This window comes from Phycodurus eques, chromosome 11 (genome assembly GCF_024500275.1).
Source record: "Phycodurus eques isolate BA_2022a chromosome 11, UOR_Pequ_1.1, whole genome shotgun sequence".
Lineage (NCBI taxonomy): Eukaryota > Metazoa > Chordata > Actinopteri > Syngnathiformes > Syngnathidae > Phycodurus > Phycodurus eques.
Window position 1 is genome coordinate 10447054 of NC_084535.1, and position 24892 is coordinate 10471945.

At 40.2% G+C, this 24892-nt stretch overlaps 1 protein-coding gene across 1 annotated transcript in view; it reads right to left on the reverse strand.

The window, feature by feature from the left end:
• The window catches only part of srbd1 (S1 RNA binding domain 1), a 55499-nt gene that overhangs the window by 22427 nt on the left and 8180 nt on the right, over nucleotides 1-24892 (reverse strand). Inside the window, exons 10-14 of the mRNA XM_061690087.1 lie at nucleotides 18418-18521; nucleotides 18216-18323; nucleotides 17986-18143; nucleotides 17032-17122; nucleotides 16817-16924 (exon numbers count right to left, since the gene is read on the reverse strand). Coding sequence (XP_061546071.1) covers nucleotides 16817-16924; nucleotides 17032-17122; nucleotides 17986-18143; nucleotides 18216-18323; nucleotides 18418-18521 — 569 coding nt within the window. The remainder of the gene's footprint in view (nucleotides 1-16816; nucleotides 16925-17031; nucleotides 17123-17985; nucleotides 18144-18215; nucleotides 18324-18417; nucleotides 18522-24892) is intronic.

Sequence of the window (24892 nt, forward strand, 5' to 3'; positions counted from 1 at the left end):
TTCTGGTTGTCTTGTCCAGTTCAGATCGATTCAATGACCTAAGCATGAAGCAGCAGGAAATAACTGAGTAATGGTCGTCGAACATCTGAGTGATGTTCCCGATTACACATTCAATTGATGAGGGCATACAGTCGATAACTATAAGTGACAGACCATCTAAGATCTCTCACTCTTTTTAAAAACCAAAGACCAAGTCCAAAACCTTGGTATAGATTCCAATCTGACTTTCAGAAGTTATAGCAAATCAATCACTAAAACAGCCTTCTACCAGCTGAAGAAGATCTCCAGAGTTAAGGGTGGCATGTTTGGGGAAGACATTCATAAAAAATATATTCTTCTTAATAATCCTTTATAATCATAAAAAGTGTTGATTTAAAAGATTTTAAGAATTTGTGCAACAGCATTTTGTATTTTAATAACTACTTTCACTAAAAGAACAACATTTAACAAATCATTTCATTATATACCTGTAGATTTATTTTAATAAAATTACAGCATAATATTGATTCAGTTTTGATTATAATTTAGAAACTTTTGAATTTTTGTTTTTAGGCTCAAGGGTCAATAGTCATCCATCGGCACACAAACACAAAAAAAGCCTGTAACGTACAACTTCAGCTGTCATGTCGTTCAGTCCTTCAGATGGTTAAGGCAAAAGAGGAAAGGGTGTGTGTGTATCCTGGGGACTGTCTAATATGATGATGAGGTCAGTGCCTCTTCAGTGTCGCACAATTTAGAATGAGGCCTTTTTTGACTCACTCGCAGTCACACAGACACACACACAATTATTATTCCCTCCCACAGGCCTGCAATTTAAAAGGGAACTCATCTCTCTCCTATTTGTTATAACTACCAGCCCCCTCATGCCTCCCGCTCTACCCCACTGTTCTTTTTGTCAGCTCTCCATCCATCGTGCTGACAGCTGACATATCGCCATGGTGACACCGCTAACGAGCTGTGGCACATGACCTTCAAAGGGGTCAAATTGGACCTGGTCATTAACCCACCAAGATGGAAGGTAAAAGAGTAAGATGTCACACATCTCGGCTTTTAACAATTAACCATGACACAACATTTAAACATAACACACATGTAACACTTTACCTTTTGATAATTAGTGACAAGCATATAGCAGCTAAATTGGGTTATCTAGCCACGAGCACAAGAAGCAAAACTGTTTTCACTTACACTGCCCTCTTGTGTAAATATATAAAAAATAAAATAAATTTAAAAAACGAAACTTTTTTTTATTATTGTCACACCACATGATCAACCACTAATGTAAATGCACACATAACACTACCGTTGGATAAAGAGTAACAAGCATAATGGCAGCTCACCCGCTAGCTAGTGACTAGCTTGAGATGCTAACATAATACTGCTATTTGCAGAATTCACAGGGGATAGGGACCGAGCCCTATAGATGCTACAAGATGATAATTCCTTGGCACTTCTATTTGACTTAAAGACTGTATTTAACACATACAATCAAAATAGCTAATTTCAAAAAATTACGATTAAAAGCTTACTAGAGTAGCAGTTGGTTTAACCAACATATATATTTTCTCCTGAAAATTACATGACATGTCACCCCACCCCCCAACTGTTAAGTTTTATGGCGTTCGGCCTGAATCTAACCTAGTACACAGGGTCCTCCATTTACGACGGTACAAACATACGACCTTTTGAGGTTAAAAACAGCAAGCAAGTAGTTTGCAGAGTCGTGTCAAAATATGTGGTCACATGGCACAAAAAGGCACATTCAGTTACTACTGTACTTACTTTGTTATTGCTGTATTTAATGTTTTTCCATTTGATTGTTTTATATTTATGGCCTAGTAGTGTTTTTCAAATATTTAACAAATCCTGATTTTACTACTGCATTCGTGTAGGTTAGTGATCAAGTACGGCCCCAATAGGAACGGAACTCGGTTGCGAAACAATGACCCCCTGTAAACAGAAACAGGGAGGCCCGCGTGTGACCGAAAGTAGGCTGAACTTCATTAACTGCATTACCGCCAAACTCTAGCATGAACAAGGAACACAAATGTGCAAAGGGTGAAAAGACACCACAAAGCATAAGCGTAAGAGTGCGCTGATCATGTCTAAGTGAATTAAGGCCACCTGGGAGGCTGCTGGTAACGGCACAGTCACAGATACAGCTCTGAGCCCTCATTGTCCATGGCATCACTGGCCGCCGTCATGGCCAGGGCCTCGGCCTCGGCCTGGCAGGCAGCAGAAGGTTGTCTAGTAGCCAGCTCTAAGGCCTACGTCGGTCACACAAAGTCATGAGTTGCCTCTGCTTGTAAAGCGATGACTTGGAGGACCTGTGGGATAGCGGCGGTGGATGGGGGAGTCATCATTTTTCGCACCGCCCGTCAACTGTAAACACACGGAAGAAACACAGGGCTGCCAGTGCAGCAGTCCCTTCCTGGGGCAAAGTCACAAGCTTGGCTCCACATGGCCTTCTTTATGTGAGTGGTGGGCTTTGTCTCACACACACACACCCTTGGGCCTGTCACACAAAATGACTGACCCCCCCATGCTGTCCAAATATGCAGAGAGAGATATACACTTTGATACTTCATTACAGCCTCCAAGCAAACACATACACAGCCTTACTGTAAATTATAAACAGCCCATCAGATCAGTCAGAAAAGACGAGGGGGCAATAATATCACCAACTCATCTGATACAGAGGATGAAAAGTTGACAGAAAGGAGGAGGGGGAGGATAGCCACACATTCAGTCACTTAAGTTATTGTCCAATGACTACAGTTCATTTGAGGTGGTGTCTCACTGTCTAAAACATATTGTAAATAACTGGATGAACCTAAACTTCCTTCAATTAAATCACAACAAAAAACTGAGGTAATTGTTTCTGGAAGTAAAGAAAAGAGGATGGCTGTTAGTAAATATCAAGAGTCACTCCCTTTAAAAATCAAAGACCATGTCCCAAACCTTGGTGTGGTGATAGATTCCAAACTGACTTTTGGCATACATATCAAATTAATTACTAAAACACGTTTCTGCCAGCTGAAAAACATATTCATATGCATTTTCCAAGCAGACAAGGAGAAACTAATGCTAATAGTCAATTCTACTTGAGATAAAGGCATTTATTGACTATTGTAACGGTCTTCTGACTGGCCTCCCCCAAAAGAGCATTAAACAGCTGAAGCTCATTCAGAACGCTGCGGCTCGGGTTCTGACCAGAACAAAGATGATCAGAGCATATTACACCAATTCTAAAGTCTCTACACTAGCTCCCAGTCAGCTATAGAATAGACTTTAAAGTGCTACCGGTCTATAAATCACTAAATGGATTATGTCATGAATACATTAAAGAAATGCTAATGGGGAATAAAAACCCAGTAGGGCTCTGAGATCTACAGACTCAGGTCAGATAGTGGAGCACAGAGTCCAAAGCAAAGATGGTGAAGCAGAGTTTAGCTGTTATGCTGCACACAAATGGAATGAGTTGCCAACAGAAGTCAAGTCAGCCCCAAGTGTCAATGATTTTAGGTCCAGGTTAAAAACTATTCTTTTTTTCCTCATGCTCATGATTGAGCATTTTAGAGAATTTTCATTTGTAAATTATCTTTAAACATTTTAATAAATGTGTGTAGGTATGTAAATGTATAAATTATCTTTTAACATTACAAATGATCTCTAAACGTTTTTAGTTATTTGAGTCCCTTTATTTTTAAATGTTTAAGCTTTTATTTTTATGTACTTTGTTTTTATACAGTGTGCTCCATGAATAAATTTGCTTTGGCCTTGCCAGTGTGTTGTTGACATTGGGGTTTGGCGATGTGTCTGCTGCAAGCACCATGTCACAGACTCGTTACACTAATTGACAAAGTGTAATTCAGCGGCTTGGTGATGAAGTGGTGCCTCCACTCGGGAAATTGCAATCAAATCTTGGAAGGGAGCACAGGAGGACGCAGTCTGGATGCGGAACGGTGAACAGCTGCTCTGGAGGAAGTCTCAGTCTCTGCGAGTCTCCAAAACGCAGCAAAAAGTCACTACAAAAGTTTTTTTTTTAAATTATTTAAGCAGTCCAAATAAATTAAAACTCATACTTTATAGCTTCACTACACAGAGATAAGGAATTCATGATTTTATTTTTGATAATTTTGAGGATTATAGAGTGGAGCTAAAATGAAAATAAATAAATACATTTCTCATCTCAAAAAAGTATTACATAATCACATCATAGTCTTCTGAGAAGTTTCCTGTCTAATCTATATAGTATGAGTTGCACTTTTTGAATTGAACTACCTTGCTGAAATAAGCTTATGTACTGTATTCTATTGAGATGCAACAGTATATATCAAAAAAAGCTCGCGTAATGACTTTAATAATCATTTTAAATTAATTTTGAGTGAATTAGGGGGGGGTCAGATTGCTATGCTCCTTCTGGCAGGGTGTCTACCAATGGAAAGTAGCCCTTTGGCTATAATTGAGTGCATTTACATGTTTGTTTAAATGTTTATCAACGTACATTGTCCCTCTATAACAAATAAAAGAGAAAGAAAAAAGAAGGAAAGAATAAAATAGTAAGTAACACAGAGTAGGCACATTAATGAAAATGTACTAAAAGTTGTAAATGGTCATAGGCAGAACACCTAAATGGCTTTTTAGTTGACTCACAAGCTCGTGTGACTTGGATTGACATCAAGTTAGAGCCTAGGAGGAGCTGTTAGGTCACAAATTAACACTCCAAAATGTCTTCATGTAACGAACACACAAACAAACAAACACACACACATACAAGCTGCTCTGTCCCGGCTGCTCAAACAGCTCAGTTCCATTGTTCAGTCAGCTGCAAAGCTTCACCTCAGGGACACACATTTGAGGGATGTCTCCTTTCTCCCTCACACTCACACAAAAATACATACGTCGGCCTTGAAGACGATGACATTTTTCACAGAGAAAAGCGTCCAAATGGCAGGTGTCAAGGGCCGTCAGTCTCCAGCAAAGATGCTAGGAGGCAGGCAGGGAGGGCCGCACGCGCACACACACGCACAAACCCCGTCTGCCAGTGTGAGGCACATCTGAAAAGAGCAAAGCCTCGCAGACACTCATGTCAATTGTACTGCAGCTAAAGCCCGTGTCACACATACGCATGCACACTCACGCACGCACGCATGCACACACACAGACACACGCATGCACACACACAGACACACACACCGAACCCCAAATAAACATGGCATGTCACTGGGACTCATCACACAAACAGTGCGGCCCTGAAGGAAGGAGATGGGACAGAGGTTGACCACCAGTGAGGCCTGATGGGAAAGTACATGTTGTTATTGGAAGAGGCTGCATGATAAGAAGTATCGACAACCTGCTAATGTAAACATACTGAGGTCATACAACACACAAAAAACCCACATGCATAGAAACTAGAAAACTCTGCTGAAAGAATGTTTAATATTCATAATCAGAAAAAATAGTTTCAACATGTTTTTTGTGAGGGCAACGAGGAAAAGTGTAACCATAGAAACAGAAATGGAACCTACTGCAACCAAGTGGTAGTGTCAAAAACTCCACAGCCACCTCTCCGAGATGCTTCCATACCTCTATAGGAATGTCATCAGGACCAACTGCCTTTCCATTTTTCATCCTCTTTAATGCCTTTCTAACTTCCCCGTTACTAATCATTGCTACTTCCTGGTCCACCACACTTGCCTCTTCTACTCTCCCTTCTCTCTCATTTTCCTCATTCATCAACTCCTCAAAGTATTCTTTCCATCATCTAGCACACTACTGGCACCAGTCAACATATTGCCATCTCTATCCTTAATCACCCTAACCTGCTGCACATCCTTCCCATCTCTATCCCTATGTTTGGCCAACCTGTTGAGATCATTTTCTCCTTCTTTAGTGTCCAACCTGGCATACATGTCATCATATGGCTCTTGTTTGGCCTTTGCCACCTCTACCTTTGTCCGACGACGCATCTCAATGTATTCCTTTCTCCTCTCCTCAGTCCTCTCAGTGTCCCACTTCTTCCTTGTATGAGTGAAATAATTGAATAATGAAATAATTAAATACACATTGAAATAAATATTGAATTGAACAAATAAATACTGAAATAAATACTTCATGACACATTTATTTATTTATTTATTTATGTGTTTATCTATTTAATTTAGGCACTCTTGTTCGTCCAATCAGTCCACACTGGTGCTGCCACTGTGTGTCAGTCACTCACTCGACCTGGCCCCTACTAGCGAGCCCCGACACAGGACTTGACAGAGGATACACGCTGTCATGAAAACAGTTGCCTTACAGTGTCCTGCGAGCCAGTAAAAATGATCTCATCCCCCACGGGATTGCGCTCCGGGGGGGATGCGGTCAAGGGCGAATCATGAAGACATCCATGCGTCGCTCTGGGACAACTGAGCCAATCAAGGACAGAATAATGACTACTACTTGAAAGAGAGATGGTCTGCCACTTCTGAAACCAGGGCACTACTTGGGGCAAAGGCATGACTACAGTAGACTCCAACGTAACCAATCCACAAAACATCGGAGTAGATCAAAGACATCTCGTTGGATCAGTTTCAGAAGGCGCATTTACAATGATTTGCCTGATTCGTGGACGTTTATACTTATTTGAACTGGCACCTTTCAAAGTGTGTGGTCAAATTTACAGGGTCATTTTCCTTTAGCAGCAACAGAGCAAGTGGTCAAGAAATGGGTCATTTTATCAGCCTGAAGCTCTCGTGTTTGTGTGCGATGTGCGTATATCATCACCACTGCCCAAAGATCTTTCTAACCTTACCCACCCCTCCCAATACTCTTGCCCTCCGATATCATTAGCGTCATCTTGTTACGGCCAGACACTGTCAACTTGCCATTCGTCATGCACACGACAATCACACGCTATTGAAAAAGAAAAAGGTGATGAAATGGAAGACAAATGCTCATAGCTTGAAAAATGCAATTTAGGAGAAGAATTATAAAACTTTTGAGGAAATTGGGTCCATCAACATACTTTCCACTACAAAATTGGTACAACTTCCTAACTGAACATTTTGAAAAAAAACTGACATTTACCACAAAAGATAACATTACCCATTACAACACTACCTGATCCCCATTCCTACCATTAATTCGTATCCAGTTTTGTTGTCATATTCTGTTTGTTCTGTAATTGCCCCTTGTCCCATATTGTTCTGTACTTGACTAATTGTTCTGTAATGTGTGCATAAATGTTCAATTAAAAAAAGACGAAATCTACACTTAAACTAAATCTTTTTTTGTAGCGATTTTCCAGGAGGCGGCTGTCACATTATGGGGCCCCCACTGTATGGCCAGAAACCTATTGTGGATTGGGTGTGTGGGGGACCATCTCAGGCACAGACAGACGTTGTCAGATTGATGATACTCCACGCCGAATAATGTCCTGCGGGATGCCGCTCATTCCGCAGGAACTTGCTCAAGTCTAATTATGTAATATAAAGATGCTATAAACCTAACAGGGGGTCTAGAAATGTAGTTCTTTAACCAACACGTTTAAAGTACCGTATTTTCACAACCATAGGGTGCACCGTATTAAAAGGAGCAGTCTCAGTTACGGGGTCCATTTCTGTATTTAACACATACATAAGGCGCACCGCATTATTGGGCGCAGGCATGGTAAAACATATGCTAGCTTAAAACTGTAGCAGGCATGCACGCTAAAACAATGTTTTTAAAAAGGCAGCGGGAGCAAAACTGAGTTCGGTTGTACTTTATTGAAGTATTTAACAATGTACTCACATTATTTTTTTTTATCAATCCTCATCCACAAATTCATCAAAGTCCTCATGTTCTGTATCCGAAACGAACAGCTGGGCAAGTTCTCAATCAAACACGCCAGGTTTTAGCAGTCTCGTTGCCCTGCGGCGAGACTGAGCATCATCAGAAATGATGCCGGCTTTTACGAAAGCTCGAACAACAGTGCAAGCAGACACGTTAGCCCAAGCATCCACAATCCATTCACAAATTGTGGCATAACTCCCCCGGCGCTGCCTCCTAGTCTTAGTAAAGCTGTGTTCACCATCTGTCATCCATCACTCCCACGCCTCTTGCAACTTCAATTTGAACGCCCTGTTTACACCGATGTCCAGCGGTTGGAGTTCATTAATCCATTGCTCGAGTTGGTCTTCCAACTCGGGCCACCTCGCCTTGTTACCGCGTTTTGTTTTTCTTTTTTTTCCCGCGAAAACTCAGCTTCGTCTTCTTGAATTGGCGAAGCTCGTTTTCCTGCTTCCTTCACTTGCGAACCATGGATTCGTTGATCTTGAATTCTCTCGTGGCTGCTCGATTCCCATGTTCCTCCACGTAACTGATCGCTTGCAGTTTAAACTGTGCTTCGTAAGCGTGTCTCTTCGTAGGTGCAGTTTTCGACTGCGGTCAAGCCAGCCTCCACTTATAAAGTAGCAGTCAAGCCAGCTGCCCCTAATTTCATTCATACTAGGCATTACGGTAATAGATCGCCAACTCGCGGCGTAAGCCACCTTCAAAATAAAAGCTTTCCAATAAAACGGACGTCGGTGCTCTTCGGTTAAGGAATGCTACCAGCAAAGTAGCCAGCTTTGGGCACTGTGATGATGTAGTTAAAGTGCTATATAAGTGCAGTCCCATTTACCATTTATTTTTCCCAAGGTCTCAAATAAACTACATTTTTTAATGTATCTCAAGATTCAAATTAACCTTGCTGGTTGCATTCCTTAACCGAAGAGCATTGACGTCCGTATTATTGGGAAGCTTTTATTTTGAAGGTGGCTTTCGTCGCGAGTTGGCGACTTATTACCGTAATGCCTAGTATGAACAAAATTAGGGGTGGCTGGCTTTATCGCTACTGTACGAGTGGAGGCTGGCTTGGCCGGCACTATATACCTACTGGGGGCATGCCTTTAGCGTCCTCCTTCACGCCCAACCTTCCCCCTTTATGTCCAGATGCTGTCCTCAGCCAAGTCCGCTTTTCCTCTGTATATGCAGCGTGTCGGCAGGAAATGCTCCCAGTCAGTCAAGCGGAGCGTTCATCACACAACAACATTTATAGATTTTGGAAGTCGGCGCAGACATAAGGCCTGCCGCATTATAAGGCGCCCTGTCCATTTGGGAGAAAATTTATGACTTTTCAGTGCGCCTTATGGTCGTGAAAATACGGTAATGTGATTATTTTAGGGGTGTAATCTGGTCAAAAAGAATAACATACCATATTTCCTCATACAGTGGCCAGGGGTATTTAAATAGGTGGTGGGAGGTGTCTGTTACTATACTTTGGGTGAGAGGCGGGGTACACCCTGGATTGGTCGCTAGCCAATCACAGGGCTCACACATAGTCTTCCATCCGGTATATGTGCAACCTAATTCAGCATTCAGCAAAACAAGTTTAAGCACTTCCTCCCGACTGGGTGGATGGCAAAGGGGGCTGTGACAAAGCAATCGTAGAACTTTCAAACGAATCAAATTTGTAAAAATTTTTTTTTTTTTTTTTTTTTTAAAACACAAAATGTTTCCACAGTCACCAAAAATTACAATATTTCATCATGTTTAGGCTTCATTCATCTTTACATGCAGTATATTACATCATATTTGTATAAATAAATGATATACCTATACATGTATTTAACTGCATGTTTTTGGACGCAAGCACGGGGGGGAAACTCCACACAAGAAGACCTGAGCCGAAATTCGAACCCCAAAGCACACCTGATGTGCTGAGCACTGTGGTATCCAGGGCTAATCCAATATTTTTGAAAATACTTTTATTGACTTCATCACTAGCACATAACATTGTCTATTTGAGTGTGGCGTTTATTTGCATTAAGTGGATGAAGCATCTGGCGAAGAACCATAGAATCAAACGTGGAGAATATTGCAACAAAGCGACAAAGGTGAAACACGCATCTCTAGACTGGCTGCACATTGGAATATGGTTAAAGTAAGAATAAGTTAACATGCATAACAAAAGTAGAAGAATGTCACGTAGAGCGCATAGTCAACTGTCTAATTGTGACGTGTCTATGACAGGGGCATTCACTAATAAAGGTAGTTCAGTTCAAATTAAAAGTTGGGGGGAAAATGTCAAATGTGTGACTTTCTAAACTTAACAGACTCTTTTCCACATAAACTCCAATTACACAATGCTGAATGCCAGCATGCACTTCATCTATTGATAAAGAACACTGGAATAAGCTATTCAGTGCATCGTTTTGGTGGGGTTGTATTTTCAATTAAGAGTTAAGATGGATCTGGTAATTTCACTGTGATGTACCAACAAAATGTACAGGGTGTGAATATGTAATACTAGAAACTGAATAAAATGTATTTTGTACTTACAAAAGCTCCCCCAAAAACTGTACATTTGTATCAACGTGCCTGCAAGCCTATGAGGAATTGATTTTAAAGGCCTTGAAAAGCACCCAAACGCATGCAAATTCAAGTTAAGGATAGCCGGGGGGGGGGGCTGCGATTCCTAGCCGTCATTCCAGCAGAGCACTGAGGCAGAAGGTCAGAAGGAGAGACAGGCGGGTGCAGAAGATAAAGGGTGGACAAGAGCAGAGGAGGGGTAGAAGACACACGGAAGCCTCACTGGGAGACGGGAAACAGACGGCGCAAATTAGGCTGTGGCCTTTCGACAAACTAAGTGCCATGGCAAGGCCTGTCTTGTAGCGCATCACATCTCATCTCATCATGCCTGCATCTCCAGCCATGTCCAGTGAATATAAAATGTAAGCACACCGCTGTTCATAGGCCAGGTTTTTTGTCATATAAAAAAAATTAGACCAAAAAGATAAATCATCACAAAACTGTGTCTCCCATTAATGTGACCTAAAACCTGTAAAACTCAATTGGGGAAAAAAAATCTTTTTGAGAGGCGAAGTAAAAATAAACTGAGATAATGTGGTTGCACAACTGTGCACACTCACTTATAACTGGGAAAGTTGCACATTCAAACTCATGCTAAATGGAAGTAAGCACACACCTGCCACCATTTAAAATGCCTTTGATTTACCCCAAATAAAATTCAGCTCTTCTCGTATGCTTTCCCTGGTAGTTTTACAATTCAGTTACACAGGTTATTGATCACATTAATGGTGGCAAAAGTGATGGTCTTTAAAAAAAATAAATAAAATTAAATTAAATTATTTTTAAAAAAAAAAATCACAAAAACCTGGCATTTAAACAAGGGTGTGTAGACTTGTTATATCCATCCATCCATCCATTATCTGAGCCGCTTCTCCTCACTAGGGTCGCCGGCGTGCTGGAGCCTATCCCAGCTGTCATCGGGCAGGAGGCGGGGTACACCCTGAACTGGTTGCCAGCCAATCGCAGGGCACATAGAAACAAACAACCATTCGCACTCACAGTCATGCCTACGGGCAATTTAGAGTCTCCAATTAATGCATGTTTTTGGGATGTGGGAGGAAACCGGAGTGCCCGGAGAAAACCCACACAGGCACGAGGAGAACATGCAAACTCCACACAGGCGGGCCCAGGGATTGAACCCGGGTCCTCAGAACTGTGAGGCTGACGCTCTAACCAGTCAGCCACCGTGCCGCCGACTTGTTATATCCACTGTAGTAAAATATATCCCATAACACTCCTGACGATAAGGTCATCCTGCGTAGTCGAAGTCGAAACTACAGTAACACAATGGAACCTCGAATTCCCCAAACATGACGGCACAATTTGGAGTTACAACCAAAAATACTGTACACCTCAAAAGTAAAAAAAAATTAATAAAAATAAAAAAATTAATAAATACAGTGATGTTGTGAGACTTCAGCTCAGTGAGCTGAGTGTCTTTTTCTTTGGGTTTTTTAGGTTTTTGAAGGACAATAACTCGCCATGCCACAGAGGAAAACTGTGATGACAACCACAGAACCCTGATCATACATTAGTTACACACTGTTAACTACACAATTATACAGCATCACACTGGATGTTGATGATTATGAAGAAAGGGTTGAGTAGTTTGACTATATTTTGGTTTACTTATTATACAGTGGTTAACTAACTATACAGTGACCCTACCATATTCACAGTTCGGAATTCGCAAATGTGCATTTTTGGGGGGGACCTCAGGCCAAAACAATAAAAGTATTACTTTGGCCCCATCTCGAGGAATCTTGGTGTTGTGGTTAGGTTTACTTCATCGACAGTGTCTGCGTTTGAGATGTCATGGCAGTCCTTGAATGCACCTCACGCACAGTCAAAAGTGAAACTGAAAGTATTCTTGTGCTTTTCTCCTGATGCAGTTACAAGTAGCCCGTGTCTACTTTACCCTTACAATTTTCCTGCCTAATACCATTTGTGTAAAGTGCTCGTGCACGTACAGTATTTGTTTGCCCGACGTGTGATGTCAAGTCTGTTGTGTTATTCAGGCTAGTATGCTAGCTTATACTACTGTTAAGCCTCATGTGAGGGTGGTTTGTTTGTGTTTATGTAACGTGGGTTCATGATTATGCTCATGCATTGCTAGATAATAATAATTTTCTTTAAAGGCAGCATTCAAGCCACTCAAGGTCACTGTACAAACATATTTAAAATAAATCAAGCAATACAATTAAAACAACAGAACAAACAAACAAACAAAAACAAAAAATCTAATAAAATGGCAAATGATATGGAAAATGTTAAAGTGAGTAAGCAGTCTGGAATAGGTGTGTCTTGAGTTTGGATTTGAAGAGGATTAATGAGTCAAATAGTTGTGGGTTCACTGAATACAGATGCATCTCAATAGAATAGAATATGATTGAAAAATTGGCTTATTTCAGTAGTTCAATTAAAGGGAAATTCATATATTTTCACTACACACAGTAAAGTATTTTATTTATTTTTCATAATTTTGATTCACCATCTCAAGAAAATAGAATACTGAATAAAAATTGAAAAATAAAAAATACAAAATAATTTTTAACATGGAAATGACGTAAACTTGGGATTTTCTACCATATTCTAATTTACTGATATACACCTTTTATATTTCATTATTTTGTATGACATTTAATATATAAAAATACAACTTAGAGAGCGTAAAGTATATGGTTTATAGCGTCCACTAGGATTAGGGAACAGACAGTGTTCGACTTTGGAGGTTCCTCTCATAATCACAATCACAATAGTTTTCCATCACTAAATTCCTCTCACCAAAATACGGTTTTCAAAAAATATACTAATACATTTTTTCTGGATTGTACGAGTGTACCCAATGCTGCGGCCAAGTCACAAAATGTTCCCGAAATGGGGTGACTTAATTATAATGAAGGCGGTCCTGGCAATACCCAAGATGTCATGCTGTTCATCTTAAATACAGTACATACAGGGATAATTTATGTCATTGACATCACACTCGCCGCCATTGTAATGAGGACGGTCAGGTTCGGCTGTGGGTCAGTCAGCAGGGGAGGAAGACCCTTGTAGTTAGCGCAGTGGAGCCGTGGGCCCCAATCATCATCCTCCATTGACGAACTGTATGTTGGTCCAAAGTGGCAGCCCAACCAGCTGGATACATTAATGGGTTCCTGAATTAAGGACGGTGACACATACTGGCATACTGGTTCTACCCTTACTAAATACTACATGGAAAAATTTTATATATGTTGGAGACTACATATTCAAAATGCTACATATATATGTAAGGAGCAAAGTAGAAAGACAGGCGTCTTAAGCACACCTACTGTAAGTCTTTTGTGAGTCACCTAAAATTACGTCACTGTATTTTCTTTGCTTTACGGCAACAGTGCTTTGGCTGATAATGTAGCAGACGTGTGGAGGAGGTAAAATATTATGTATGTACTTATTTTTGTAATTAACTAAGAATTAAAATATTTTATTTAATTTTCTAGTAATCATCCATTATATTATTTAAAATGTTATTTCCGGTAGATGTGGTGATGCTAAAATACTTCCATCCATCCATCCATCCATCCATCCATTTTCTGAGCCGCTTCTCCTCACTAGGGTCGCGGGCGTGTTTGAGCCTATCCCAGCTGTCATCGGGCAGGAGGCGGGGTACACCCTGAACTGGTTGCCAGCCAATCGCAGGGCACATAGAAACAAACAACCATTCGCACTCACAGTCACACCTACGGGCAATTTAGAGTCTCCAATTAATGCATGTTTTTGGGATGTGGGAGGAAACCGGAGTGCCCGGAGAAACCCCACGCAGGCACGGGGAGAAGATGCAAACTCCACACAGGCAGGGCCGGGGATTGAACCCCGGTCCTCAGAACTGTGAGGCAGACGCTCTAACCAGTCGGCGACCATGCCGCCTGCTAAAATACTTATACAATTAATTAGTGTTGAATAAAAAAATAGAATATTGGCTTTCATTATATTTATAGTAAGTATTATTACTGTAAATGAGATAAAAAGTTCATCAATAGCTGATAAGTGATTAATAAATTACACTAATTATTTCATAAATATTAGAAGATTTACAGTGTAAATTATTTTTAAAATCTAAGGACAGTTATCTCCCATTACATCGTGGTTCAAGCTTTGCGGTCCTCCTAGATCGCATATTTTTTTGTAAGTGTTATTACAGTTGTTACTCTATTTTTTTTTTTTTTTTTTACTGTTCATAAATTGTTTTTATTTTATCCATTGCTTTTGCTTGCCCTCAATATATTACATGTTTGAATGTAGTTGTTTTGTTTTAAAAATGTGTTTAAAGACCTTACATGTGCTGTAATTGCTATCCTAGGGTATATTTAAATAGGGTATTTCTATATCACGGATTTCACTCATTGCAGGAGGGGTATGGAACCGAACCCCAGTGATGGAGTGGGGGACTTCTAGTTTGAGAACTGAAGTACTAATATTTGTTTGAAAATCTTGTCGTAAGGCGATTTGTTCAAGAATGGGGCATTTGTGAACCAAAGTTCCACTGTAATTTGCATGGAGACGACATATGCAAAATGCTACATAATTCTACACTACTATATTTCAAGAACTACTGTAGTTATGATCAAGACAACTATTGTGCTTTGAATTATCAACTCAAGACCATAAAATCACAAATAGATTAATTGTGTTCATCATATGATTAGATTTTTATTTATTTATTTATTTTTATTTTCCATTTTTTTACTAATGTACTTCAGGGGAGGATTTATGGATTATCAAAAGAAAGATTTAATGAATGTGCTCATGCACATGCAGAAATGTTATATCATGTGTTGTAAAAATATTGTTTTTAATATGGGGTAATATGAATAGTAAAACCAGAACCACATTAAAAAAAATTTCAAACTTTCTTTTAAGGGGCACTGAAAGCCTAAATGGCGCCATTAAAAGAATGAACAAGAGAAACATTATATCTGGAGCTACTCAACCGAAAAATATGTTTCGTAAAAAGAAGCCCGTTCATGTAATAACGCCTCGCTTTCACCACGTCTCCTCTTGAAAACATAAAGCAAAGCTATCTTTAAAAGAAGATGAAAACGAGAGCTATTACAGCAAAGGTGTTGCCGCCAATGAACTCGGGATGATACACATTCCCGCTTACGTGGTCCGAGGCTGCGGTCCTGACGCTAACCTCGAGTCAACAAACAGAGTGAGAGCGAGCCCGGCGAGGGCGCTAGGTTGTTATGCTTGGCGTGAGCTCCTGCGGTGTTATACGCCCAAGTGTGGACCGGGCCCGGTTACAGACACAACGCTCACCCCAAAGCGTCCCCTTAATTGGCCCAAAGTGAAACAAAGTCCAGATGGTTTTAATGACAATATTCACTAGGGTAAGGGGGACGCATTCCTATTTGCCTGTGCACCCCAGCCCCTTTGCTCTCTTTTGCCTCCATTTTATGTTTTTTCTACATTCTACATTATCATCTCATTCCTCTGCCCACACAACCATTCCTATCCACACATTAACATTTTATTCTAACAACTAAATCATTACTTAACATCCAGACATTAGGTACACTTATCACTTTTGATTGACAGTGTCAGAGAAGTGTGTTTATTCATGGTGATTGTTAACTCTGCACTGCATCATATTCAGAGGTGTTTAGTATATAATTTAATATTTCATGTATCGAGACAAAATACTGTACTGGCAGCAACCTCTGGTGGGGGGGACGCGCTGCATAGAGGGGAAGCGCTTATTTGTACAAACGCATTAAATGGATAAAATCCTCTTCAATACTGCACGAGGAAATCATTTACAACATGTAACTGGCCACATGTGCTTTGGTGCTGCTGTTTTGGTTAGCAACAGAGTCCAAAATGGACTCAACAGCGAATGCTTGAGTTAGCTGCTTTTGCTACAACAGTGTGTATTTGAGGGAGGCATTTATTTCTCTTAATTGTACAAAGATCGGGGCACAGCATCTATTGGCAGGATGGCCATTGCTTGGGAAAATACGTTAAAGTAAAAAAAGATATTGGAAAACAAAATACAAAAGTAGAATGCACAGTAAAGACAAAATCTTTGATACAGCTCGATTTCGTAGGTGTCTGGGCTGGTTAAGTGTAAGAGAGGTCCTTGTCCTTTTTATACCTGGCTTGATCACAATTAGATTGAAGTTTCGAATGAAAGAGAAAACCTGTTTTCACTGGCGATATGAAGCTATTTGAGACATATTAGAAATGGTTTTGATGAAATTTACCCCGTTGTGTACCCTGAGGGACATTCAAACTGTACAAGAGATAAAGAAGTGAGCATCAGCAAAGCGTGTGATGTTTAGTCACGGCTCTTTATGCATCGAAATGTACTAGAAAACCTCAACCCAGCTGACAATTTTCAGCATCAAGGGTGACTGAACTCCAATTGTGCGTGCGGTGGACGTTGAGATCTTACCAGTACGACACGTCCAGGGGATGAAAATAGCACTTGGCGATGAGGTCAGCGAAGAAGGACTCTGTCTCACGACATGCCGTCCCATTGCCGATGATGACCCTGCTGCAGCTAGTGTTGACAAGCAGACGGGAGAGTGACAGTGAGTAACCTACAGAACTAAATAAGTAAAAATATCCTGCTAGCAATAATGTAGTGAGTATAAACTGTGGCAGTACCTGTATTTGATCATAAGGTGTCGCAGTTTTTCCGCTTCTCTATGATTGCGGGATCCGTGCAGGTACACAACGTCAGTGTGGAGGATTTGACCTGGGAGCAGGAGAGATACAAATGTGAGCTGGGAGAGATTTTATTCTAGGTGACCCATCACAGTGCATTTATCCACATGCATATTTGTCACTTGCCAATGTTTTCACAGACCAAAGAATTAGAGTTCGAATACCAAGTGTTTATTAAGGATAAGGTATCATTTTCTCTCACAGAAATACAGTAACAGATTACAAAGCATTTATGGTCAGGTATTTATTTTTCAGCAAGAAGAAATTACAGTTAAAAGTACCAAGCGTTTATTAAGGGTGACGAGTTTATGTTTCAGCAACAAAAAATGAGTTAGGTGAACACGCATATATTTTTCACCGATAAAAAATGACAAGAGTACCAAGCATTCCGTTAGAGTAAGGCATTTATTTTTCACAGACAAAAAAATGACATTATACAAAGTGTCCATCAAGGCTAAGGCCTCTGTTTTTCATAGACAAAAAATTTGAATGTGAATGGTTGGTTTTCTATATTTGCAATGTGATTGGCTGGCAACCATTACAGAGCGTACCCCACCTCTCACCCAAAGCCCCATGAGATAGGCTACAGCTCACCCGCAATCCTTGTGAGGGTAAGTTTTACAGAAGACAGGATGAATGGAGGCCCTCTCTGAACTAGACAGACAAGCTTAATAGCAAAGCTTTCTTGCTTATGCCAGCTAAAGTGGCCAAAGCATGGCGTCAATATGGGATGATCACAGCAGGACAGATCAAGTGCTCTGCCAGGCCATAAATTACCCAACCCTGATGTAGGGTAGGGAAATAACTGGTAATAATAGACTATATTTAACTTTAGTCATACAGAATACTGTTTAACATCAGATTTCAAAGCAATATTATGTTATGTTTGCTTACCAGTTGGGGAGAGGATTGCCAGCTTGCAGCCATGCCTGAAGCCGGGGTCCACCCCCATCATGGCACAGCCCCGGACTGGACACACCAACAAGCGCTGTCGGAGGTTTCGCACAAACATGGCGACTGATTCCTTCTCAGCTGTTTTGGTAAGGTTTGTTCTAAAAAGGAGGAAGGTGGAAAAATAAGATGCAAATTGAGGGTGAGGCTACAATTAAATGATTTTGACAAACCTGTACATTCGGGTGAGAAAGGGAACAATGAGCCTTTTATAAGAGTCCTCTACTGAATCCTTGATGAGCGCTTGATGCTCTTCCCGAGTGTATGTCTTTGGTTTCCACCTGCATTGGAACAAAAGTTTTGTTTATCTCACACACACTATAGCATGTGTGCGTGTGTGTCTGTGTGCACGCTAGTCAGTGTGTGTGTTATGACCTGTTGTTGACACACCACCATGCGAACATCTTCTTCACCCTGTCAGGAATGTTCACCTTCACTGTCAGAATCTTCAGACTCTCCCCTCGGTTGATGGCCAACGTCTGTGCAGCATATCAAAAAAGATCTGGTTAATGCATTATAATAAACAGTGGGAAGGAACCAATGCAATGGTGTGTTTCATTTATCTAGTGTGGATAAATTATGTTATTGTGAAGGGCAAAGATTAAAATTCCTTCAAAAATCAGAATAATTTTGTTCCTCTATTTTTTTTTTAAATAGTCAATGTGATTTACAGTGAATACAATGTTTTGATCTTCTATACTAATCAGGATTTTATTAAACAAAGCCAAACAACGACATATTTGCAAAACTATTCAAAATACAGTGTTACAAATTACTTAAAAAATTCTACATTATTATTGTTTTATAAGAACACTCCACAGGTTCTCAATAGGGTTGAGGTCTGGGGATAATGGTGGCCAGCCATGAGTTTATCTCCCTTCACACTGTTCCAGATTAAGCATTTGCTGGTTTTGTTCATTTTCCAATATACTAATGTCACTAATGTGACTTAAAGTTTTCCAAATGATGATTTTTTTTTTCTAAATACATAATTATTGTTGCGGTTTGGCAGTATTCTGCCTAGAGCTTCGTCATGCTGATGCGCCACTGATTCTCAATACGGTTGAAGTCAGGGGGTGATGGTGGCCTTTATACCCATAGCAGCTAAAACTTCAATGGCATGTTGTCTTGCATGAGAAATACTCTACATTAGGCACTGTTCTCCTTTTTAAACTACATCGTAGGAAAGGGTCACGTCCCCTCCTTGGCTGAGGTAATTAAATTATGACAACCTAATTTGTATACACATCCACAAAAAAAAAAAATATTTTCTCTCCACATACACACATGAGAGTGCTGAGCCTCCGAGTGTGTCCTGTGGCCAGGCCTGTTGTGCTGTGTATTGCCCCCCATTCAGAGGAACTGTTACATGCTGTTAAGCAAACAGTAGTAAGTGTCTGACCTTTTCAGTAGGGAACCTTTAGCCTGCCACAGCACAAGGCACAAGAAACAAGACGTCAATCTGGAGCCCAAGTGGAAAAAGCAAGCTGACAAATGCCACCACTGTGCCACCGTCAGCGGCGAGGACCGCCAGGCCTGCCCCCGCCACCCACGCACGCGCCGTGCCACAACCATTAGAGCTCAGCGGCACCCTCGCACAAAAGCGACAACAGCAACATGAAAAACACCGCTAATGGCATGTCAGGGGCGAGCTTACTCGAATTAGGATGAAATTTAGATTTCTCCCAGGATGGCATGTTTCCGCTGCGGGCGGACGCTTTGACTGCAATGACATTTCTCAAATGATATTCATCAAAACGCACACCTCCCGACAGACGCCCAACATCTGCAAAAGCCCAAGAGGTTAAAGTAGTTAAATGAACATAGCCCAAGCTAAATATGTGCTCCATCATTTTTAAAAATCTGGAAAACTTTGCCAAACTACAACCCCAATTCCAATGAAGTTGGGACGTTGTGTTAAACATAAATAAAAACAGAATAAAATGATTTGCAAATCAACCTATATTTAATTGAATACACTACAAAGACAATATATTTAATGATCAAACTGATCAACTTTATTGTTTTAGCAAGTAATCATTAACTTAGAATTTTATGGCTTCAACACGTTCCAAAAAAGCTGGGAGAGGGTCATGTTTACCAGTGTGTTATATCACCTTTTCTTTTCAAACATGACTTGCAAATCATTGTATTCTGTTTTTATTTATGTTTAACACAACATCTTCATTGGAATTGGGGGGTTTCAGAATGTTTGCCTGATTGACTCTTTTGATTGAATACAAGGGGTCCTTAGGGTCCTTTACAAAAACCAAGGTAAGTACCAAACTGTCATTTCTGGAGTACAGGGGTACACTAAGGGTGTAGCCTGGTAGCGATACACCAAATGTAGTTGCCGGCTACTCTTAAGCTTAGTACATTTTCTTGTTTTGTTTTTTTAATGTACGTTTTTTTTTTTATGATCATTGCATTAGTTAAGCTGTTATACATTCGAGGCAGACGGCCGCCCCAGAGTAAATGAGTCTGTTTTTTGGTTTCTTCCTAAGAGGGAGTTTTCTTCACCTTCGTTGCCTGGTACTTGCTCACGCAGGGTTGAGTTGGTCTCTTAATGTGTAGGACCGTGGTTGTAGACCAGCTCTGTATGTAAAGTGCCTTTAGATAACTAAATTGAATGTATATTCCCCAAAACAATCCACGAAAACTAAACGAGTGCGAGGCCCAAATGTTTCACAACAAAATGTCGCCAAACTTCATAGCCCAGCCGGCATGTTCCTCACTTTCTCCTCGGGTTGGGTCACTAGCCGGAGACAACGGGTGATCCGAGAGGAAGGGTGATGCGAGACAGAGCGAGAAGTGTGTGTTTGCGCATTAAGTCGGGCCGAGAGTGACAGGTAGCGAGGTACCGGCCAATGCCTGACAAGAGTAGACAGACAGACCACCATCATCATCCATCTGGCAGCAGTAGAAACCCCCTGCAGGGAGGGCAGCCGGCCAACCGCTGTCCTCTCGCTATCTGTCTCCTTGTCTCTCTGCGTCTTCCTTTAGAGGAATACTGTCATCAACACATCTATCCACACCATGCATACACACACTGACCTGGATGACACAACTGGGACATTAGGCTGATTCCAAACTCTAAGGCATTTAAGGTCAATGAAGTCCAGATTTATGCCAAATATGATGTATATTTTTCATGTATGGAGCAGCTTATCCATGGAGGAATGTAGTTGGATTTTGTACAAAAAGTAATTGTGAGGAAATGTGTTTTTTTTTTTTTTTAAATGTATTAAATGAAATAACAGATCATGCTATAATCATCATGCTATAAACTCATTTTTGAAACAGCAAAAATATTTAATTAGAATATCAAGTTTAAAAAGAAAAAAAAATACTTGAAACATTTCTTGAAAAACTTTTTTTTCTGCAATATTATACAGGGATTCTTGTGATGTTACAATTAAATTCGTAAAATTATAACCATTCATCCATCCATTTTCTGAGCCACTTATCCTCACTAGGCTCATGGGTATGCTGGCGCCTATCCCAGCCGACTTCGGGCGAGAGGTGGGGTACACCCTGAACTGGCTGCCAGCCAACCACAGATAACATTCATACAATACGAATTTTCAAAAAACAACAACAAATGAATACATTTAAATTTTGAAATATTTAACAAAAACTATTTCCATGAAAAAAGATTCCTCATGCCAGCGCAGTAGGGTAAAAAAAAAACAAAAAACTGTAAATTATATTTTTGATACACAACAAGACTACATTTGCAACGTAAACTACAGTCAATTCATATTTTTTTAGACAGTGAAATTCTGGATACATTGTACATTGATTCTGTAAGCACGAGTGGGAATTAAGTCGTTACGAGGGAACACGGCCCCATCGACGCCCCGCTCATCTTTACACAAACATGGCCCTGACTTTCCCTCTAAGAAGCTCATGTTCCGCCTTAAAAATAAACACGAATATGGACAGCAAGAGTGAGAATGAGCATGTAGTGCATGTTTCCCTTCAGCTCTCAGAAAATCTGAGATATTACACAGCCATAAGTATTCAGAAACTTTGCTCAGTATTTAGAAGAAGCAGCCTTTTGAGCTAATACAGCCATGAGTCTTTTTGGGAATGATGCAACAAGTTTTTCACCCCTGGATTAGGGGATCCTCTGCCATTCTTCCTTGCAGATCCTCGCCAATTCTGTCAGGTTGGGTTGTGAATGTTTGTATTGTATTGGACAGGTGATGAGCAGTGCCTGGTTTACTCCACACATACCGCTTAGAATTAAGGCCAAAAAGTTCTATCTTGGTCTCATCAGACCAGAGAATTTTATTTCTCACCATCATGGAGTCCTTCAGGTGTTTTTTTAGCAAACTCCATGCAGGCTTTAATGTGTCTTGCACTGAGGAGAGACGTCCGTCGGGCCACTCTGCCATAAAGCCCCGACAGGTAGAGGGCTGTTGTGATGGTTGACTTTCTAGAACGTTCGCCCATCTCCCGACTGCATCTCTGGAGCTCAGCCACAGTGATCTTTGGGTTCTTCTGTATCTCTCTCACAAAGACTCTTCTCCCCAATTGCTCAGTTTGGCCGGACAGCCAGCTCTAGGAAGGGCTCCGATGATCCCAAACGTCTTCCATTTCAGGATTATGGAAGCCACTTTGTTCTTAGGAACCTTATGTGCAGCAGAATGTTTTTTGTAAACTTGGCCAGATCTGTGCCTTGCCACAATTCTGTCTCTGAGCTCTTCAGGTAGTTCCTTTGACCTCGTGATTCTCATTTGCTCTGACATGCACTGTGAGCTGTCAGGTCTTATATAGACAGGTGTGTGGCTTTCCTAATCAAGTCCAATCAATATAATAAAACACAGCTGAACTCCAATGAAGGTGTAGAACCATCTCAGGGATGATCAGAAGAAATGGACAGCACCCGAGTTAAATATATGAGTGTCACAGCAAAGGGTCTGAAGACTTATGGCTGTGTGATAGTTCAGTTTTTCTTTTTTAATAAATCTGCAAAAATGTCAACAATTCCGTTTGTTTTTTCTCTCAATATGGGAGCTGTGTGTACATTAATGAGGAAAAAAATTTACTTAAATGATTTTAGGAAATGGCTGCAATATAACAAAGACTGAAACATTTAAGGGGGTCTGAATACTTTCCGTACCCACTGTATAACAAATAGTACAGTATATAAAGGACTTGGGCCATGAAGATATTTTGTGAAGGGAAAACTCCTGGTTGATTTCACATGGAATTATCCTTATTAGGAGGCAAGCATAAGTGTTGCTTGTATGTGAAAGACAGAGCAAAACATACTTGTTCCACCTGTCCATCAAAGAGGAGTGTTTAATTGATGAAGCAGCTCCATTTATCCCTACCCCTCTGCAGGCGAGCCCCGACCGCTGCGCTTAGCTGCCGATAAATCGCAGAGCAAGTGGCACCGCAGCCCACAAATCTGTCCTGGCGTACACATAAGCGTACCGGCTGGTTTATAGCTATGAGCTAAACGCGTACTCTTCATAAGAAGGCCTTAAAATAAAATCTGATGGGATTAAGTCCCATTTTGGCGTCTCGACGTACGTCAAAAGAATTATGCTTCAGGACACACGGGGTGCACGAGTTCTCAACAGTTTCTTATTGATTCAATTACCAAACTGTTCAGTCTTCAAGTGGGAGTCAATGGTGTTCTACAGCTAATCTAGGAGTGATCATAAAATTACTTGAAAATTGAAGCCTCCAAAAAAATATCACAAATCATTTTTTTGTTTGACAATGTTTTTGAATGATTACAATTTTATTGGTGTAAAATGAACAAACTTTATTCACACAATATTCTTTTGATCTTAAAACTTCACATTTTCTTCAAGGAATTATGATTGTACTCTAGTAACATTATCACAAATTTCTCACTATCCTTGCAAATTTTCTAATCTTTTGTCATATTGACTTATTTTCTCAAAGCTTGTAAAATAATTTTTTTCCCCTCACTTCATGACATGATTATTGAGCAGTTTGTTTTTATTTATTATTTACAATATTAAAATAAAATTATAATAGTTTTTCTTGTAAAAGGTAAGACTTTATTTTTGTGAGTAGCTTTGTTAATATTACAGCTTTATTCTTGGAATATCAATTTCTATTTTGAAAAATAAGATCCTTATTCTTGCAAAATTACAACTTTTTCTCACAAATTACACGATTATCACATTTCATGTAAAATTACATTTATACTGAGTGACCGATTATGAATTAATACATTTCTCTCGCAATATTACGTCTTTTGCAAAATTACACCGATCCTCCTAAAATGTTTTTCTGGCAACATTACAACCTGCTCTCATCACGTCACAGTTTTTCTCATAAAGCTATGACCATGCGAGTACCCTTGCAAAATTAAAACTTTATTCCTACAAAATATTCTTAATTTTACATTATGATACTCCTGATGCAAAAACACTTTTTCCCCACAATTACAAATGTATTCTGGTATTTTCTATTCAGTGTGGCCCTAATATACAGTGGTACCTGTCCAATTTACACATTTTCCAAATTACGAGCCATCGCTTGGTCGTTTTTCTTTCTTTGTGTTGCGAGCCAAAGATTTTAGGTACAAACGGGCTTCAGATACGCCGCTGGTGCTTGGACAGGTTTTTATTGAAATGGCCTGCAGATAATAGTGACAAAAGCGTGGCGAAAAAGGCATCCAAAAAGTGAAGACGATTAAGTGAAGGTTTAGTAGTGGGAAAGAAATGTAAACTAGTTTGTATCCTAACAATGTTTTATTACTGTATTTCTTATACAGTACAACAAAGTCTTAGTTTTCTATTAAAAAACATGGGGAGGGAAAAAGTGTTTGTTTTTTGGGGAGGGTTGGTACACATTAATA